This window comes from Cydia pomonella, chromosome 15 (genome assembly GCF_033807575.1).
Source record: "Cydia pomonella isolate Wapato2018A chromosome 15, ilCydPomo1, whole genome shotgun sequence".
Taxonomy (NCBI): domain Eukaryota; kingdom Metazoa; phylum Arthropoda; class Insecta; order Lepidoptera; family Tortricidae; genus Cydia; species Cydia pomonella.
This window is the reverse complement of record NC_084717.1, coordinates 18,249,892-18,268,709: the sequence shown is the minus strand read 5'-3', so window position 1 is coordinate 18,268,709 and position 18,818 is coordinate 18,249,892. Positions and strand designations below refer to the sequence as shown.

General features: G+C 37.9%; 2 protein-coding genes across 4 annotated transcripts in view; one reads left to right on the top strand and one right to left on the bottom strand.

Moving 5' to 3' along the window:
* Nucleotides 1-1,903: 1,903 nt before the first annotated feature.
* LOC133525881 (homeobox protein MOX-2-like) lies at nt 1,904-13,373 on the top strand. Its single transcript, XM_061862291.1, has 4 exons — nt 1,904-2,803; nt 4,553-4,673; nt 8,322-8,467; nt 12,994-13,373. Exons 1-4 carry the CDS (start codon nt 2,684-2,686, stop codon nt 13,072-13,074), a joined length of 468 nt encoding a protein of 155 aa, XP_061718275.1. The 5' UTR covers nt 1,904-2,683; the 3' UTR covers nt 13,075-13,373.
* Nucleotides 13,374-13,509: 136 nt separating this feature from the next.
* Nucleotides 13,510-18,818, bottom strand: part of LOC133526027 (uncharacterized) — a 32,629-nt gene continuing 27,320 nt past the window's right edge. For all 3 annotated transcript variants that reach the window (XM_061862498.1, XM_061862501.1, XM_061862500.1), the window contains exon 10: nt 13,510-18,783. In XM_061862498.1, coding sequence (XP_061718482.1) covers nt 18,160-18,783 — 624 coding nt within the window. In that variant the 3' untranslated portion in view covers nt 13,510-18,159. The remainder of the gene's footprint in view (nt 18,784-18,818) is intronic.

Genomic DNA, 18,818 nt, shown 5'->3' with positions numbered 1-18,818 from the left:
TATCACTCGTCCAAGCGTGGGAACAGGGGGCAGGGGCGCAGTCCCCAGGGCTTCGCTAACCAGGTCCATGTCGTGTTAGTGAGTTCACAGATTAATCAAAGCAATTATTTGGTTAAGGGCATTTTTTGTTGTTTTGGTGTCCGCCTCTATACCACTGGCTTGTCTAATATAAGTTGAGTACCTTATTAGTTCGTGGCAATGTATTTATATCTGTATAGATATTGCCACATAGGGACCTGAACTTAAGATTGGATATGAAATAGTTATTTGTACAACAGGAGAGCAAAGTTTGATATTTCATCGATTGCTTATTTTGACTCCCGTGCAAGCGAAAGATTCTTGAGCGTAATAATAAGGGACTCGAAAGCGAACGAGATGTAAACAAATAACATTGAATTGATCTCGTGTAGTACAAAAGACTTTTCACATCAGCAGTGAGAATATATTTGGAACATAAAAATACAACCTGAAAAAATGTAAATGTCATTTTTTCAAACTCATTATTAGGGTTTCTATTAATTTTCGTACAAATAGGTGTTCTTTTTTTTCTTCCTTTATATTTTGTGGTAGTTTATTATATATCTTTATGGATATTGATAAAGGGCCAGACGAATGAAATTTTAATCGGGAGGGTGGTGGCATTGACAATAGTGGTCATTGCGGTTCTCTGAAGCTCTCTTTACCTAATACACAAATCAAACCGAGCAATAGAGGATCCATGTCCCTTAGAACGTAAATAAACGAGCACTGTGTTCTTAAGGATGCTCTTATCTAAGATCGCCAGTGGTCAATGGGTGCCGCCTGGTTACACGACCCGTTTGGAGTCGCTGCGCCTACTTAGAAGATCCGCATCCGAACTAACCACGAGCAACTAGGTCAATAGAAATAAATAAATACTTATTATGATTAGAGATTGCTCTGTAGCGATAAAGCCACCTGTTGTTTACCTCTATCTTCATGTATTATTTGTGTTTCCATGTACATTTATTCTGAGGTTGTGCAATAAAGAGGATTTGTATTGTATTGTATGGGATCATTTTACACAAATCGACTAGTGCCACAGTACGCTCAATAAGCCGAGTGTTGTGGGTAGACGGCGATATCTATATAAAATAGGAAATTCGAAACGAGTGGCGATAAATTAAAATACGACCGAAGGGAGTGTTTTAAATCGACACGAGTTGCGAATTACCTATTCGCACATGTATCGTACAACGCTTTACAGTACATATGGTCCTTTAAATGTTCGACACAGTACCGTAATATGCTAATTTTCGCACTAGTGCGGTAAAGAAGCACCATATGTACTGTAAATTATTAAATAGAACACAAAAAAAATATATATATAAGGTAAGTAATTACTCAAATAGAACAGTGACAAATGTTATGTACCGTAAAATACCTACTTTGCTCCCCACTGGGTAACTATGCTCCAATTAAGTAAAAAAAAAATTAACGTCTAATATATTCAAATGTAATATTTCTATGTTATAATGTTTCTATGTCTCGTTTTATTATTCATATAATAAAACGAAAATAAATATATATTTTTAAATGCTACGTTACTAACGTAACGTTATTTATAAAATAGTCTTCCTGTTTTGGCGAGGCCTATTTATTTGGAGCACAATGGGGTAACTTTGCGCCCCTAAGTATACTATAGGTAGGAGCAAAAATACCCCAAACAACGGGTAACTTTTGCTAAACATATGTCAGATAAGATATTCTTCTTAATATAAATTCGTCTGAATATTTAATAGTTTAAAAAATATTCCCAAAGTAGCACCATTTTACGGTACCTAACATATATATATTCTAAGGTACTATATCTTATAATATAAATACCTGTTATAGGTAGGTGTAATGATACCTAAACTAAGTTGGTTTTTGATTTCACCAGTAAAAAAAAAAAGTAATACGCCCCTAATAAATGTGTAAATATTATATATGTACATTTTTGACGACCTGTCTGGCCTAGTGGGTAGTGACCCTGCCTATGAAGTCCATAGTCCCGGGTTCAAATCCTGGTAAGGGCATTTATTCGTGTGTTGAGCATGGATATTTGTTCCTAAATCATGGGTTTTTTCTATGAATTTAAATATTTATATATTATATATATCGTTAAGTACCCTCAACACAAGCGTTATTGAGCTTACTGTGGGAATTAGTCAATTTGTGTAATAATATCCTATAATATTTATTATAATATTTAAATTAGTTTGTTTATCGCTATATTTTTCCGTTCGTCCACCAAGTCCAATTTGCCTCAAAAAGTTCTACGTCCTAGCTCCGCCCATCGGTCCCGCCCCTTGCGCGCGCGCAACCGTGTAGCATTCAGTCGCTTAAGCCCGAGCGCGCTTTCAGGACCTGAACTTTTAAACTCGTTGAACGGAAAAGAGACATTTAACAATGTAGGAAAAGTCTTAATCCGTTGTTGGTGATCAATAAGAACTGAACAAGTTTTTGCAACATAGAAAATTTATTAGGGAATTACTTTATGATCTTAGTTTGAATTCTGTGTTAACTTCGCGTTTACTACAAAGACATTTTAATACAAAATATATAAGAGAATTATAAGATTCATGCAGAAATTGTAACTAATTTTAACAGAATAATTAGAACAAACCATTTCGATGCGACACAAAAAAGTTGAGCATCTAAGTATATAATAGTTCTTATCATCATGGAGTACATTCGATCGAACTTCCTACTAGAAGAAGAGGAAAAATACCAGCAGAGCTACGAGCAGTCACACTTTGATGCAATATATCAGGAGACCTGGAACCAACAGGTAAGATCAATTTAAACTCCTAATTATGGGACGAATTCAATATAATTAAGTATAAATAGTACCTAGTGCACTTTTTGGATTTGTCTGAGTTTTTTTCTAAATATCTTTCCGTATAAATACGAGACAGTGGACGTTTTGAGACAATGGAGTTCTTGACACAGTGGACTTTTTGATATAGTGGGCGTGTAAAGACATTGGACGTTATGCCACAGTGGACACTGTAGACCCAAATGGACATACGAATAATTTAATGGTCACACCCGAACGAAGATATTTGAGTTTTGGATTATAGATGGGAGCTTTTGTGACTATAGTGGGGTCATTTTACAGTTCCGATTTTTTGACGACCGGTTGGCCCAGGCGGTAGTTGCTCTGCCTATGAAGCCGGTGGTCCTGGGTTCGAATCCCGGTAAGAGCATTAAATTGTGTGATGAGCACAGATTTGTTCCTGAGTCATGGGTGTTTTCTATGTATTTACATAAGTATTTGTATAACACAACCCTCCTTGAGCTTACTGTGGGTAAGAATCAATTTGTGTAACAATGTCTCCCGTTTCTGTTGATTTCCCGGTTGCTTTCGAAAAGACCTCGGGGTCCACTTTGGCAATCTTATTCCAAGTGGCAATATTAAATTTTTAAGCGAAAAGCTAAACCCGACCTTCCGACCCTCTTACTCAAAGAGCTAAACTAGGTCTTCATTGGATTATTGTATGCTTTTTCTTTACCGAAAATCGATTGCAAAGCGAGCTATGTATTACATTTAAAAAAACACCCGTGCCAAACGCGGAACCACCACTTTGAAAATTGCACATCTTTCGCCACAGCTAGACGAATATCTTTCGTTCCGAAAAAGTAAAAAAAAAGTAATGCAGTCACTTAGAAGTCATATACTTATATAACTTTACAAGCCTCAATTAGATTGAATTTCGAATATTAATAATATCTTTTTATCAAAATGACAGATTAAGTTAGGACAAACGATAAACGATTGATATGTACAGATATAGTGTATATAATCCTTTACCATCGTATTTTCTCGAAATCGTTCGTATTTGTCATGTTGCTTCAATCAACCTCAGTACACCTATATACTTACTTTACTCTTTGCCCAGTACTTTTTGTATCGAGACTGACTGAAATGCAAAACACTTTTTTTATTCATAAACACAAACCATACAAATTACATATAACAAACACATAGAAAGAATAAAGTGCCACGAAATGACCTCATCTCAGCATGTTCTTGTCAAGTGTCTGTAGATCAGCTTTATTTTTAGTTTAGTAATTTAATTTATATTTAATTTTAATGTATGTCGCCTGTAGTATAATTAACAGACATTCTACTTCTAGTTTAGTTTAAAATGTATCTCACTTTCAGTTAACTCTTGCAACTTATTGAAATATTTCCCTGATCATCACTGAAATAAATACAGAAAAGATCAGTTTTTATCTTTAGCAGGTAAATACAGGACAAGTAGAAATTGCTAATAATGCCGTAGAAAATTGTGTTTCGTAGCGAAACGCTGGGATCGGCTCATCGTTTTCCCGCTTTGTACTCGTAAACGTCAAAGTGATATTGGTTGGCCGAATCGAGCTGCTTCTGTCAATTATACGACATACAAACGATATCTAAATGAGAACTTATCTAAACCAGAACTTATCGTTATCGTATCTCATTCTTCGAATCGGGCCGTATGCGGGTTTAGATTTGCATTTTCTATTTCATATTACTTGCTTCAAAGATTTTCCCTGTTTTTCTCAGGAGTATCCCTACGCGCCGGTAGCTTGCGATAGGGAGCAATTGGAATGGGGAGAGTGGGGCCAGTGGGGGCAGCAGGTGACCGTCAAAGAGGAAGCTGAGGAGCATGTCGGATTGAACGCGGGTAAATTGACAAACACTTACAGATACAGACCAGGAGCAGTGGGAATAGGGAGAGCGGGGTGAGTGGGGGTAGCATGTGACCGTCAAAGAGGAAGCAGAGAAGCACACGGGATTGAACGCGGGTATGTCACATCTTGATAGTTATACAAAATCCTAGTATACATATACATACCGGGAGCGTGGGGCGAGTGGGAACAGCAGGTGACGGACGAAGAGGAGAGGAGAGGAGTACGCTAGTACGCACTACTCAAATTTTGCCTAGACAAATGCAATTGAGGAGCATGTCGGATTGAACGCGGGTAAATTGACAAACACTTACAGATACAGACCGGGAGCAGTGGGAATAGGGAGAGCGGGGTGAGTGGGGGTAGCAGGTGACCGACAAAGAGGAGGCAGAGAAGCACACGGGATTGAACGCGGGTATGTCACATCTTGATAGTTATACAAAATCCTAGTATACATATACAGACCGGAGCGTGGGGCCAGTGGGAACAGCAGGTGACGGACGAAGAGGAGAGGAGAGGAGTACGCTAGTACGCACTACTCAAATTTTGCCTAGACAAATGCAATTTTGACTAGTCAAGATAAATATTCACAGTGAAAAGGGAGGTCTTTAGAGTCAGACCAAGATGTTGGCAGCGATTTTGATAGCCCAGACGGTGCACGTGTCAAGTAAACGTCATAATTTCATAGAAGTTTGGCGTTCAAAAATAACCCGTGTACCGTCTCGGCTATCAAAATCGCTGCTAACTTATCTTGTTTGACTCTAGATAGAAGGCACGAGGTAGGTATTAGAGGTACGAGGTTTCCCCGAGGTAGGTATTGTAAACTGTACACGGTCCCACACCTGCACAGGACGGCCGTAAAGTTCGCGTAAACACGACAGGCGCCGGCGCATCGCACTTTGTTTACTCAATTCAATGGGAGGGTGAATGGTGTGATATACTTCACGCGTCGAATGATGATTCTTATGACAATTTCTACAAGTCACTTTTTGATTGGCTTAATTTAAAAAATAATTGAAAAATATGTTTTTTCGCGGGTGTCATTGTAGGCTAAAATATCCGGTAATTGTAGGTAATTTATAACAAATACAAATACAAAATTCTTTATTTCTTAATAATATACGTTTTTTGTGATGCAGGGGATGGAGCCGCCCGGTAAGCAAAACAATGCTTGTGTTGGGAGGCACCGCTCTTCCCTAGATTTACAACTAGTACATATATATATTTATACTTCTTCTTCACGTGCCATCTCCGTCCAGGAGGTTGGGACCATATGTCTATATGTCTCTCTACCTAAAGTTCAGTCATGCGAATTAGTCTATCTATGCTCTTCAGTTTTAACCAGTCTCTTATATTTTTAGTCCATGGTGTGCGATTTATATTAATACGATATAATTTTGAAAATTCGTGTCAAGAAAGAAAACCTTGTTGGTTAGAGTATATCTTTCGTCTCTATACGTGCATAAATACAAAGTAGTGAGGACGAGGAACCCGAAAGAATTTAATTTAATTTATTTAGGCCAAAAGATGGAATTTTTATTATAAGAGTTTGGGTAAATGGCGGCAAAAAACGACAGTTTTTGCAAAATATTACTATAAATATTACGAGCTCCGGTGATGACGTAATGCTTTCCATAGAAAACGAAGCGCCAGAAGCTCCGGCCCGGCCCTGCCCCTGTGTAGCGTGAGTCAACCTTTACTTGTCACTTTTTGATATGTAGGCCCCTTACGTGACAACACGCATCGCCATCGAAAAGGCATTCTGCACGAAGTAACACACAATTTTTTTTTATTCGTATTAACTCTGAAACTAGGCAAACTGCTGAAAAGTTTATAGGACATTTAAGTCTTTAAATATGGTCAGGAATACACTGTTAAAATCTTTGGGGTTCCTCGCGAGCACATTGTATAAAGATGGCACTACCTCCATGTTTGTGATAAGACGTGCACGTCAAGACGCAAAGCATGCTATTGTTGACATCTGGGGTAAACAAGGGAGTAATAAAACTGCAATAAGTCTAGTTTTATGACCCCTTATTTCTAACGGAAAAAATGAGGTGGACAGTTGGAAATGAGGTGGACTTAGACCAAGACAAGTCTGCAACGATTTTGATAGCACATGAAGTGCAAGGTGCAAGTGTTATTTATACGTCATTATTTAATAGAAATTTGCCGTTTAAAATAATACTTACACTGCGTGCTTACTTTACTCTTTGACTGAGTGTGCTATCAATAAATTAATAGTTAAAAAAACACTAGAAAAACACGCTTATGATACGATATTCCATCATGGAATGCCAGTGCCTATCTTCCGGCTTCATCATCGGACCTTGAAACCTAATCGTGGTCAAAGTTCATTACAATACTTTTCTAACAAATCCAAACACAGCTATGATACGATGTTCCATCATGAAGTTCCAGTTCATATCTTCCGGCTCCATCATCAGATCAGTTCAACAGTACCATATTATTGTATTGTCATCAGAATTACATACAGCTGCCAATTTTCATGACGCTACGATCCTTGGAAGATGGTAATATTTGTTACCTTAGACTCTAATACATCAGTTACATACAGGTCGACCTCATATGTAAAAGCGTGTTAAAACAGCAGCTTCGCTTCAAAATGTAAAATTATTTTTATAAAGTATTATGCTATGATATTTATTTATTATGTCGATTTAAAGAAGAAAAACAACTATAGGACTATAGGTACATCAAGTTGCAACACTTAATGATATAGTTTTATGGCGTTATTCATAAACGCGTTACTGGTCTGAATTAGCTATGAATCGTTTGTCTTTATCTGTCAATTTGACTTTTGTATTTGTAAGAAAGGGATAAAACATAATTTAACTAAATCCGGCCCGTAAAGTTTTATGAATAAGGGGGTTTAATGTATAAAAACTGTTGGAGACTTTAGCACAATTACCCAGTAGGGAGCAAAGTATGCATATTACTTATACGGTAGTTTTTTTATGATAACGACTGTTATCTACTAAGTCTTATTGAGATCAGTCCAGATACTGAAGGCATTGACTTATAATATACCTAGTATTACTTCGTAAAGGGCCTTATGGGCACTACGAAGTGGGCCAGTTCGTTGATGCGCAAATCGCGTTTGTGCACATGCTTGGCATTATATGAACGGGCTTATCTTTACTTTTGAAATCATTGACCGAAGGTACCTTTAGGTAGCGAAAAGCGTTAGAGCCCGCTTCGATCCCACGGCCACGGTTTATCGCTAGGGCAAGGGTCGGCAAACTTTTAAGACGAAATGTAGAAATGGACTAAAACTATACCCTGTATCTTTAGGTATTTAAATAAAAGTAAACAAAATCAACCCTCAAATGGCTCCTTAAGCCAGTTGAGGGTAGATGAAAATATTACATGATCAAATAATGTAGGTTAAAGTCAGGTCGTTCAGTCACAGATCCAAGCGGTTTTGTGTTTGGTTGGTTAACAAATAAATGTTATAACTACCCAAAACTGTACAAATTGTTTGTTTACTTTTATTTAAATATCTAAAGATACAGACTATAAGTGTAGGTAAATCGTTTGTATAGCTTGAAGAGCCGCAGTCGTACCTCCTAATCCTCGCTAAGTGACTTGATTAGAATAAGCAGTAAATTTTCTTTCCCCAGAACTTCAATCCCCGAGTCGCAAGGAGCGCACGGCGTTCACGAAAGCACAAGTGAAAAGTCTTGAGGCGGAGTTCGCGCGCGCGAACTATCTCACCCGGCTGAGGCGGTATGAGATCGCCGTGGCGTTACACCTCACCGAGAGACAGGTTAACATGTTTATACTGTGTTACCTCATATAAAGTAAATGTTACCTCAATAACTACCTCACCCGGCTGACGCGGTATGAGATCGCCGTGGCGTTACATCTCACCGAGAGACAGGTTAACATGTTTATACTGTGTTACCTCATATAAGGTAAATGTTACCTCAATAACTACCTCACCCGGCTGAGGCGGTATGAAATCGCCGTGGCTTTACACCTCACTGAGAGACAGGTTAACATGTTAATACCTTATACGAGTTAAATGTTACCTCAATAGAGTCAGACCAAGATAAGTTGCCAGCGATTTTGATAGCCTAGTGAGTTCCAGTATTATTTTAAACGTCATCTATGAAATTATGGCGTTTAATTAATACTTGCACAGGCTGGGCTATAAAAATCGCTGCCAGCTTATCGCCTGAGGCGGTATGAGATCGCTATGGCTTTACACGTCACCGAGAGACAGGTTAACATGTTAATACTGTGTTACTTACCTCAATAACTCCCTCATCCGGCTGAGGCTGTATGAGATCGCCGTGGCCTTGCACCTCACCGAGAGACAGGTTAACATGTTTATACCTCAGTGAACGACAAACGTTCCCTCAATAACTTTTTATGAATAATAATCAAGGAATAACCTCATTAAAATGTTCCTTTGTTAACGTACTTCACCCCGAACAGACCTTGCAACATGCGATTGCCCTAACTCCCTGTCCTCCAGGCTGATCTAGATAATAAATAATAGGTAAGTATTCGAAATCAAAAATACAAATAATGGAAATAGATTCAGATATGTATTTATGTAAACTACATTCCTGCCAAATTTCGTGACCATGGGATGGGATAAAGAATACTTGAAATCTTGTCTAAGAAACATAAAAAATATAATACAGGGCTGACAGATCGTATAATTCGATACGAATTTCGTATAATCGGACTGATTATCGTATCTATCATGTATAGGTAGTCGTTCGGTATAATTGGATACGAAAGAACACGAATGGTTATTTCGCATTTCTATTTCAGCACGGGATTAACAGAGATGGATTGCCAACTTGATAGTACGATACGGTGACGGTTTGAGTGATTTTTCTCTTTAGACTCACCATTTGATCGGTTTGGTGTTCTACGAGTATATGATGGGTGTTTGTTAATATGTGAGACGTGTTTTACTTTATTGTGCTGTGTTTCAGCGCTGCTTATTAAGAGATTTTAGTTAATACTTACTACATACAAGTCGGTTTTTGAAGTAAGTATTAAAAAAGTCGGTTATAATGGTTTTCGTATAATGCAATCAAATTTCGTATAATTTTTGACGCTGGACTGTATAATCAAGATTGATGTACTGGCAGCTCTGATGTAATATAATAATATGAAAAATGCTCCCTCACATAACGGAGTTTAAGAAACCACGAATCCAATTCGTTTACAATAGTGGATGAGAACAATGCCATTCTTTTTGACATCGTCTATTCGAAAAAGGGCTTTTTCTTCCCCGCTAGGAGCGATCAAAGTGCCACCTTTCTGTTTTCTCTTTGCAGAATAACAATTAATATGAAAGTGAAAATGGGTATGATTTGCTCATAGATTATGTGAAAAGCAGTATGTGTCACATGGTAGCAAAATTATTTCCACCTTGGGCGTTACGGTGTTAACACCTGAATCCCTCACTACGCTCAGGATTCAATGTACGCTCTCGCCGTAAATATATGATTTTGCTCCCTTGTGACAGAATCTACTATTTCACATCACCTATAAGGAAAGGGCTTTTTCTTCATTGCTAGGAATAATTTAAGTGGCACTTTTCGTAGGACTCTATTTGTATTTGTATCTCTTTTTGCATACAATTTTTCAACTTAAATATTTTTTTAAACATAATAATTTCCTTTTAGGTGATGTGGAAAGCAATATTTGTCACATGGTAGCAAAATTATTTCCACCTTGGGCGTTCAAACCTGAACCCCTCACTACGCTCAGAATTCTAATTTTAAAATCCCTCGTCACTCTCGGGACTCTACTATAAAATGATTTACTTCGTTCAGGATTCAATGTACGCCGTCGCCGTAAATATGTAATTTTGCCCCCTTGTGACACAATCTACTATTTTCCATAAAATCTGTTTGCCCCTATATATTATGGTATATATTAATAAAGGTATTTATTAATATATACCACAATATATACTACATTCCATTTACTTGCAGCAGCTCAACTTTAAATATAAAAAAAAGCATAACCTCATAGCATTTATAGCGTTGTTTCACGGCAAAAACAACCTTACCTTGCTTGATTTAGGGTTAATTTTTCTACTGCTCTGCACAGATAAATAAGATATCTTAATTCAATACGCAAAACTCTCTTGCGCACGGTTGCTTAAAGAAAATAATAAATTGCTTAGTCCAATAAATATGTTACTCTGTATTATATTTCATTATTTTGAATCATTCTAATCATTTACCTACCTCAAGTAACTTTTAAATTGACATTAGCAACACTAGTATTTCGCTTCAAAATATGGCAAATTTTAGACCTACAAACATTACATAATTATATCTTTATTCCAGACATAGGTACAAAATTTTGCACTAAGAAATTTTAGCTCTTAGATATAAATAATATCATATTTTACATTGAGTAGCGTACTCTTGAACCAATTCATTTTCTTGTTTTTATGGAGAAATATAATTCTCAATTCAATTATGAGTATTTACCCCAAGAAACTAAGTTTTTTGGCACAAGTTCTTTGAGTATTGCACTAAGACACTTAGGTTCCATTCCTTATATTGGAAACACAAAATATCTTGTGACAAGAGTATTTACTTGGCTGGAAAACTATTTTTTATCTGCGTGACCCTTTCCTTTCACCATGCTTTCGTTCGCCGCGCGGCGTTGTCAGAAATCCCGCCAATTCGCTTCTGTGCTACGCCGTAGCACACGTAGCACCGCTACGCCGCATCGCAGCAACTGGAGTCTTAATTTACCATTTACTTTGTTTTCTCGGTCAGCAGTTCCAACTTTATGGTCTAGCTAGTAATACTGAAATGATCATTAATTTAGCAAACATATTTCAACCAATTTACACAAAAACTTAAGAGGAATTCCTAGTTGCGATTTTCCATACAAACGCTCTCCACTGTTTTCTCCCTGGATTTTTAACCTAGGGCAATGATTTTTTCAAATAAGATCAATATCTGTGCCGCTTTGTTTTACTTTTTGAATTATTTTATTTTGAAGAAACTTACAGCGCCTCGAAAATCGCAAAAACGGCTCAATTGAATGGGCTGCAAAAAAAGGCACAGTATACAAATATGACAACAAATATCCAAAAAATCAAAACATAGCGGCATAGATTATTACTTCCTCTTGCAGTTTCCAAAATTTCATAATGATTGGTTGCGTTTTGGAGGAGGAAACAGTCGAGAGCGAAACCTCGATTTTTGAGTTTTTTGCGTGGGAATTTTAGTCCGAGCTGCAGTTGTCCTTATTGCACGCACGCACTCCCGCCCACCGCGGCGCGACAGAAACATAGCTTCAAGAATTCGAGATTTGAAAAGTTGCTCAGCTACCAATTTTCTCTTAACTATTTCACACTTGAACCATCCTTAAGAATCACTCCATTGATAGGTGAAAACCGCATGAAAATCCGTTTTTGAGTTTAACGCAAATATACAGACAGACAGACACGGTGGGGACTTTCACCCGGGATTACTGTCTCGGGGTAAACGTGCTTTCTTTAAAACTACATTCAACAGTATAGTTCTTATAGATTCGGAAAAAGGTGGCTGTGACATACGGACGGAAAGACAGACAGACATGACGAATCCATTAGGGTTCCTTTGCCATTTGGCTACGGAACTTCTTGGAGGATTTAGCAACTGGAGACGCCTTTAAGAGCTTACCCCTCTGTCGAAAAGCTCGGCCAATGGTCATATGTATTGTATGGACTGACGTTTAGCTAACATGGCTATTTGTTCGTTACGTATAAATAGCCATAATACATTTGACGTGCCTCTCCCCCGCAAAAATTGGCACGACTGTTTTGTACAGAAAATTACAGTCAAGGCGTCTCCAGTTTTTAAATAATCCAAGGCGCCAGTATATGTTTTAATATATCACGCGCCATATTGCGGCTAAATTTTTCATACTAAACTGAATTAATTGTCACCCTATACAATAATTATACATGAGAATAACAGCGCCCTCATGACAATGATCATATATTTCTGGACGGGCTTACTTGCCTCTATTTTGTTCTATGAAATTTTACTTTAATGTTTAACAACCAAGCCATAAAAAGTATTTGATACTTCATAGGATTGGCACTTAAAATCTATGCTGGCGCCATCTGTAAAATATTGCGACCGACTAACCCCGTCGCTAACGCGGATGTCACTCCGATGCGGATCCGCACGTCACTCCTGTGCGTAAGCGAGATAGCGTCATTATGGTATGTCCCACTCGCTCACCGGAGCGGCGTGCGGATCCAAATTCAATGTGAAGATCTGGTTTGATTTTACCTATTTTTATTGACAGGTGAAAGTGTGGTTCCAGAATCGAAGAATGAAGTGGAAACGTACGAAGGGCGCTGCGAAGTATACAAAGAAGAAAGACTAAGGATTTTACATTTTGAGAGCCACATAGTTTAATAGTGACCGATAGCTATTGTTACGATGTATTTAGTGATTTTCATATTTTTAGAACATGATATTAATTTCATCATCTCTATTTAAGCAAAGTAATGCAAAGCAAAGATAAGCATTGAAATTATCAAGATGATATAATATTTTTTATTTTAAGGGTGGTATTCCACCTGTCCAATTTCTTGGTCCAATGTCAGTGTGTCTCACTCTCTCATTAATCAAAATGTGAGACGCAAATACACAAAGGACCAAGAAATTGGACAGGCGGAATCCCATCCTGATGCACTGTAAGAAAATACCATTTTCGTGTGAGCACATACGTTCCCTTAAAATGCGAAACTTATATTTCTTATTATATTCATTGTTAGTGATCTGATGATTCACAATTAGATCAATAAAAATACACAAATTCATGAGATAAGGATATGTTTATTAGACAAATTCATACCTCCGGCAGTGCCGAAATAAACTAAACAAAATATGATAACCTACCACGATATCTTTGGAAGAACGTCCGTGGTGGCCTGAGCAACGGATCGTGTAGTCGGAACTTCCAAATACTAATACTTATAGTAGTACGAACTGACTGGACGCTCGAGCGGGGCGGGCGGCGTTCATTTGTAACATATGCAAAAGTATGCGAGTGCACTTTGCTTGACGCTCGCCGCCGCTCGAGCGTTCAGTTCGCTCACTGATGGCTCGAATACATTAGTCTGGTCGTTTGCGATGTTTGACACGGTTATTATAAATTTCGAATTCTTTCTAAGTTAAATTTTATACAATTTGGCAACGTTGTCACCTGGCATTTTAGGTTATAAATTGTATGAAAGTAACAGGGTATCACTGTGCCCAATCTGTATAGTTTATCTAACTGATAGACCTGTCTATTTTTATCTGTGGGGTCAAAGCTTATATAGGCGGGACGTGGGATTCGAAATTTAGGGGGTCGTGGCATGAAAGAATGTTTGAAAAACACTGATAGGAGCTAACAGCCACCTACAAACTTGAATTACCAGTCACCAATAGACCTTAACACGTAAGGTTTACGAATGATCTATTAACTTTGTCAACGGTGGTAGGGTACATATTTTTATGATCAAGTTCCAGGCAATAACTCGTAAAGCACGTTTATCATAAAATATAGTGAACTTCAGCTGCCGCTCCGTTAGCGAGTTGAGGAACAGTAGCCGAGGAAACACGTAGAAAAATATATTTTTGTCATGCTGCCGCGAATGAGAATTCATTACATTACCTACAAATAAGTACCTAACTTGAAGAAATTTACTTACGAAGTGGGTCGCGGCCTCCAGTTGAAAAATACTGCTTAAAAATGCTGCTAAGACCGTTAACATGCCCACATAAAACGACCGGACTATGTAATTGCTCCATAACATGGAATGCGTCTGTTGAGGTGTCTTTGTTTGAAATTTAGAAAGAAAATTAATGGCTCATGGAGATTATACTATCTCGAGGTATCCGAATATGGATATCGTTGGGGAAATTGCGAACTCTTTGAATTTCGAACTCTTTCGACTTAGTTGCGAGGTAATGCATTATCCCAGACGATACCATAAAAAATCCTTGGGTAATTTTCATTCTAACCTTTATTTTTAACAGACTTCAAAAAAGGAGGTATGTTACCTACTTGTTATCTCCGAGAATCGTGAACCGATGTTCAATTTTTTTTTTATCGAACGGGTATACCCCGGGATGGTCCCGTTGGCACCAAGTCGGGGTCTGATGATGGGATCTTGGAGAAATCGAGGAAACTCTTCAAATGTTATATATTAAATAGTTTTTATTCAGAAAAAGGGAGTGCAGTACATGCAAAAACTGTTCCCTTTTTATAGACAGGATTAGTAAAGATGCGTAAATCGTCCAAAATCAAATAACCAGTATAAGTATGGCGCCCCACAATTTTAGAAAGATATGATATGATGCGTGACCATGGAAATTTAAAAGAAAACTATTTTGAATCACTATATTAATAAAAAATATATTTATTATTACATTTTAAAGAGATACCTAAATCTTTTACGTTAAGTACGTTAGCGCTTAAAAATGTGAAATAAAAACCCTTAGATTTTAATTAAACATTTTGACGCCAATGACGGATATATCCGCACTGTAGGACCAAAGCCGAAGACGGATTAATCCGTCACAGACCACAGACCAACATGCATCGGAAATGGTAATAAAGTATTATATTGGTATATTTCGATATGAAAAATTAATACCGTTGATTTTTGAATCATGAATGAAATTATTTTGTAGTGCCAACTCATACAATTAAAACCTTACCTTTACGTTTATCATGCATAGACATTCTAAATAATGTATTGTTTGTATGTTTAGTCTAATATTTTTAAAACTATAATCTTACTTTCAGCGCAAAAAGAAATAAATTATTTATGTTCAATATTCGTTATTAAACTTCAATGTACCTATTGTAGCATCAAAAGAAAGGTAAACAATATTGACGTGTTTTTTTTAAATTAAAAAAACGCTTTAAAAAAATAGTTTATATTACTTATGAAAGCAAAAATGAAAATCGTGATGATTTATAATTTTGTTACCTACATTTTTTTTTATACCATGTCGGTGGCAAACAGGCATACGGCCCGCCTGATGGTAAGCAGTCACCGCAGCCTATGGACGCCTGCAACTCCAGGCGGGTGGGCGTTGCCGACCCTTTGAAAACCTGCACACTCCTTTTTTGAAGAACCCCATACTGTATACTCATATTTGCTGTGACTTATTTTTCACAAGTGTTTTTTAATAAAAGACACGTCAACATTGCTTACCTTCTTCTTCTAATGCTATAAAACAAACTATAGGAATGCCATACCGATGTTTTAATTGGATTAGAGTTAACGTTAACGAAACATTGATCAACTGCTCTCTAGTCTAGCACAGGTTGAGGCCAATTTTGGTTTATATGACATATATGTAATTCATTTATATAAAAAAATCGCATGTTTTAATAACGATACATATTTCAATGAATCGAATTTTTGGTACGTGCCATAGCTTAGTTGTAATCATTTAATCATGCATTAACAAACCGAAGGAAAATCAGTCAGGTGCCAGGTGAAATAATCAGATCAGAGGGTACAAGAATATCATCATGAGCATTTATTGATCGACGCCGACGCCTCGGCAGACGCTTCCGTACACAACATTAATCGATAACATTGGACCTTTACGTCATTGGACCAAAAATAAAATATGTACTACTAATTCTCAACAATATATATAAGTATTTTTAACATACAATTTTATTCTCAACACGAGCTTTTAATATAAAAATTGTCGGAACTATCCATTCTGTGTAGTGGTTATGTACAGTGCGATGCTATTATACAGGTCGAGGCACTGCTCCGTATCTAACACATCTGTTAATTAATTGTAAGCTAATATAAAATTAGGTTATGTATTGATTAAGCGGACCAATGAATTACGATTGTCATCCTTAAAAATATGCAATTCGATAAAAATAAAACATTATTTTAAAATATAGTTTCCTTATACACTGTACTGAAACCATAAATACGTGGACCATAACTTTTTTTTGGTAGATTTTTAGTGCTATACGCTACGCTATGAATACATGTGAATTAGTCTGCATAAAACAGGATTTATTACAACAATGGAAAAATATGCTTCAGTGAAATTCGAACTATTGTAATGCTACATACAGTCCATAGTCGCGCAAATGATACGAGTGCGAGGCCAGTACGAGGCCGCAATAAATTATAAATGCAATACCAGCCGACTAGACAATTTAAGTCTTTTTGTAGGCTTCCAAATAAATAAGGTAGGGTAAACAGCCCTACTGTAACCACTCTTTCACAGGGTTAGAAATTATCCAGATATCTAATTATAGTCTTTGATAATTATCGTGATGAAAATCACGATAATTATCAAGATAACTATCATTGATAATTATCTTTTTGAACCCTGTTCTTTCAATTAAGAACATTTAATCTTATCTAACTATTAAGCTTAGAATAAATAAATAATAACTAACAAATAATAATAGCTGGATCCAGAGGCTATGAGTTCAAGTCTCACCCAAGACAGTAATTATTCCACTTTTAAATTTATTCTAAGCTTAATAGCATCGTCTGCTTGTTAAAAATTAATTAAGTCAGTATTATGACTTTCAGGGTCAGTAGCTGGCCGTTTACCCTGTAGTTGCAACCAATTGATAATAAATATAAATGTCATTTTTACATCTAGTGTACTAACCGGTCAGGCTCCGTATGCTTCAACATGATTTAGGATCAATCAAAAGGAGACAAATTTCCTTATAAAAATATAGTAACTACTAGAGAAAATTCAACAGAGTAATTGTTTATTTCATATTTTGCGCTCCGAAAGCGACATTTTGCCTTCGAGGCATCACATTCCATTACAATCAGTATTCTATCCTACTCCAACATCCCTGATATCTCGTAAGTACAGTCAAGTGTAAAAATATAGGTTCACACAAGTTGCTCAAAAATATGTCCCATAGCTCTTTTGTCAGTGAATTAAGAGTTATGGGACATATTTTTTAGTAAGTTGCGTGGACCCATATTTGTACACTTCAGTATACAATTTATAAATTAGTCAATCAGCATTTAGAAGGAAACCGGAATCGGTTAAAGGTTCGCATCATTTGCGCAAATAAAAACAAAGCCTAATAATCGAGAGTAATATGATATATTTAACACGACCGTCGTCGAGTCCACTTAACTATATGTACACAGTATAATTATAAGGCTTCACGGTGTGGCCGCGACACTGTCGTCCGGCTCTCACTAAACACTGTCACTCACCGAGTCCCCTGTCGGCCGGCTCTTACTAGAGACTGTCACTCACCGAGTCCATTGTCGGCCGGCTCTCACTAGACACTGTCACTCACAGAGTCCACTTTCGGCCGGCTCTCACTAGACACTGTCACTCACTGAGGCCACTGTCGGCCGGCTCTCACTGAACATGGTCACTCACCGAGTCCACTGTCGGCCACTTGGGCCGCGGGTGCTCGCTACATGAGCAGGAAGATGAGGCTTCGTTATGGGCGCGTGTCGGGCGTCGGCGCCGCGTGCGCGCTCACGCTCAGCGACTGCGGTATCACAGTTAACGACTTGGGGATTTTTGGCATTATCATCGGACTTGATGCTATTATAGGCAGGCTCGGGAGCACGGCTTCGCTGGTTATCGAGACAGCTGGGCCTAGTTGAGGCAGTTTTAGAGGCGTCGACGTGACCAGTATCGACGGAGAAGTAACCACTGGTGCTGGGAACGTCTGGGAGGTTACTGTGGCCGTTTTAGGCGTGATCGGAGCTATAGTTATATTCTTCAACCCGACGTTCTTTAGGATGGTCGCCGCGTTCGACCCGTGCGTTATGTCTAGTTTCTCCGAGTTTTCTGTGATGTTTTGAACTACCGTGCCCCCGTTTCCGAGCATCGCTGAAGTCTGAACTTCTGTGACTACTGTCTCCGCCTCAGGTTTCTTAGGTTTCTCGTCGTGGCCGAGCTGCTGGAGCTTCTCCCGGCGCATGACGCACATCTTGTTGTAGTCCTGGAGCGTGATGTGGTACTGCTTGCCGGAGGACATCACTTTGACGAGGCTGGGTAGGCGACGGCCGTCGACCGCCGTTTGAATTGGCTCGCGGGCCGCTCGAGCGACGTTTTCCTGGGAAAGGAAAGAAACTATAAATTAGCAACAAA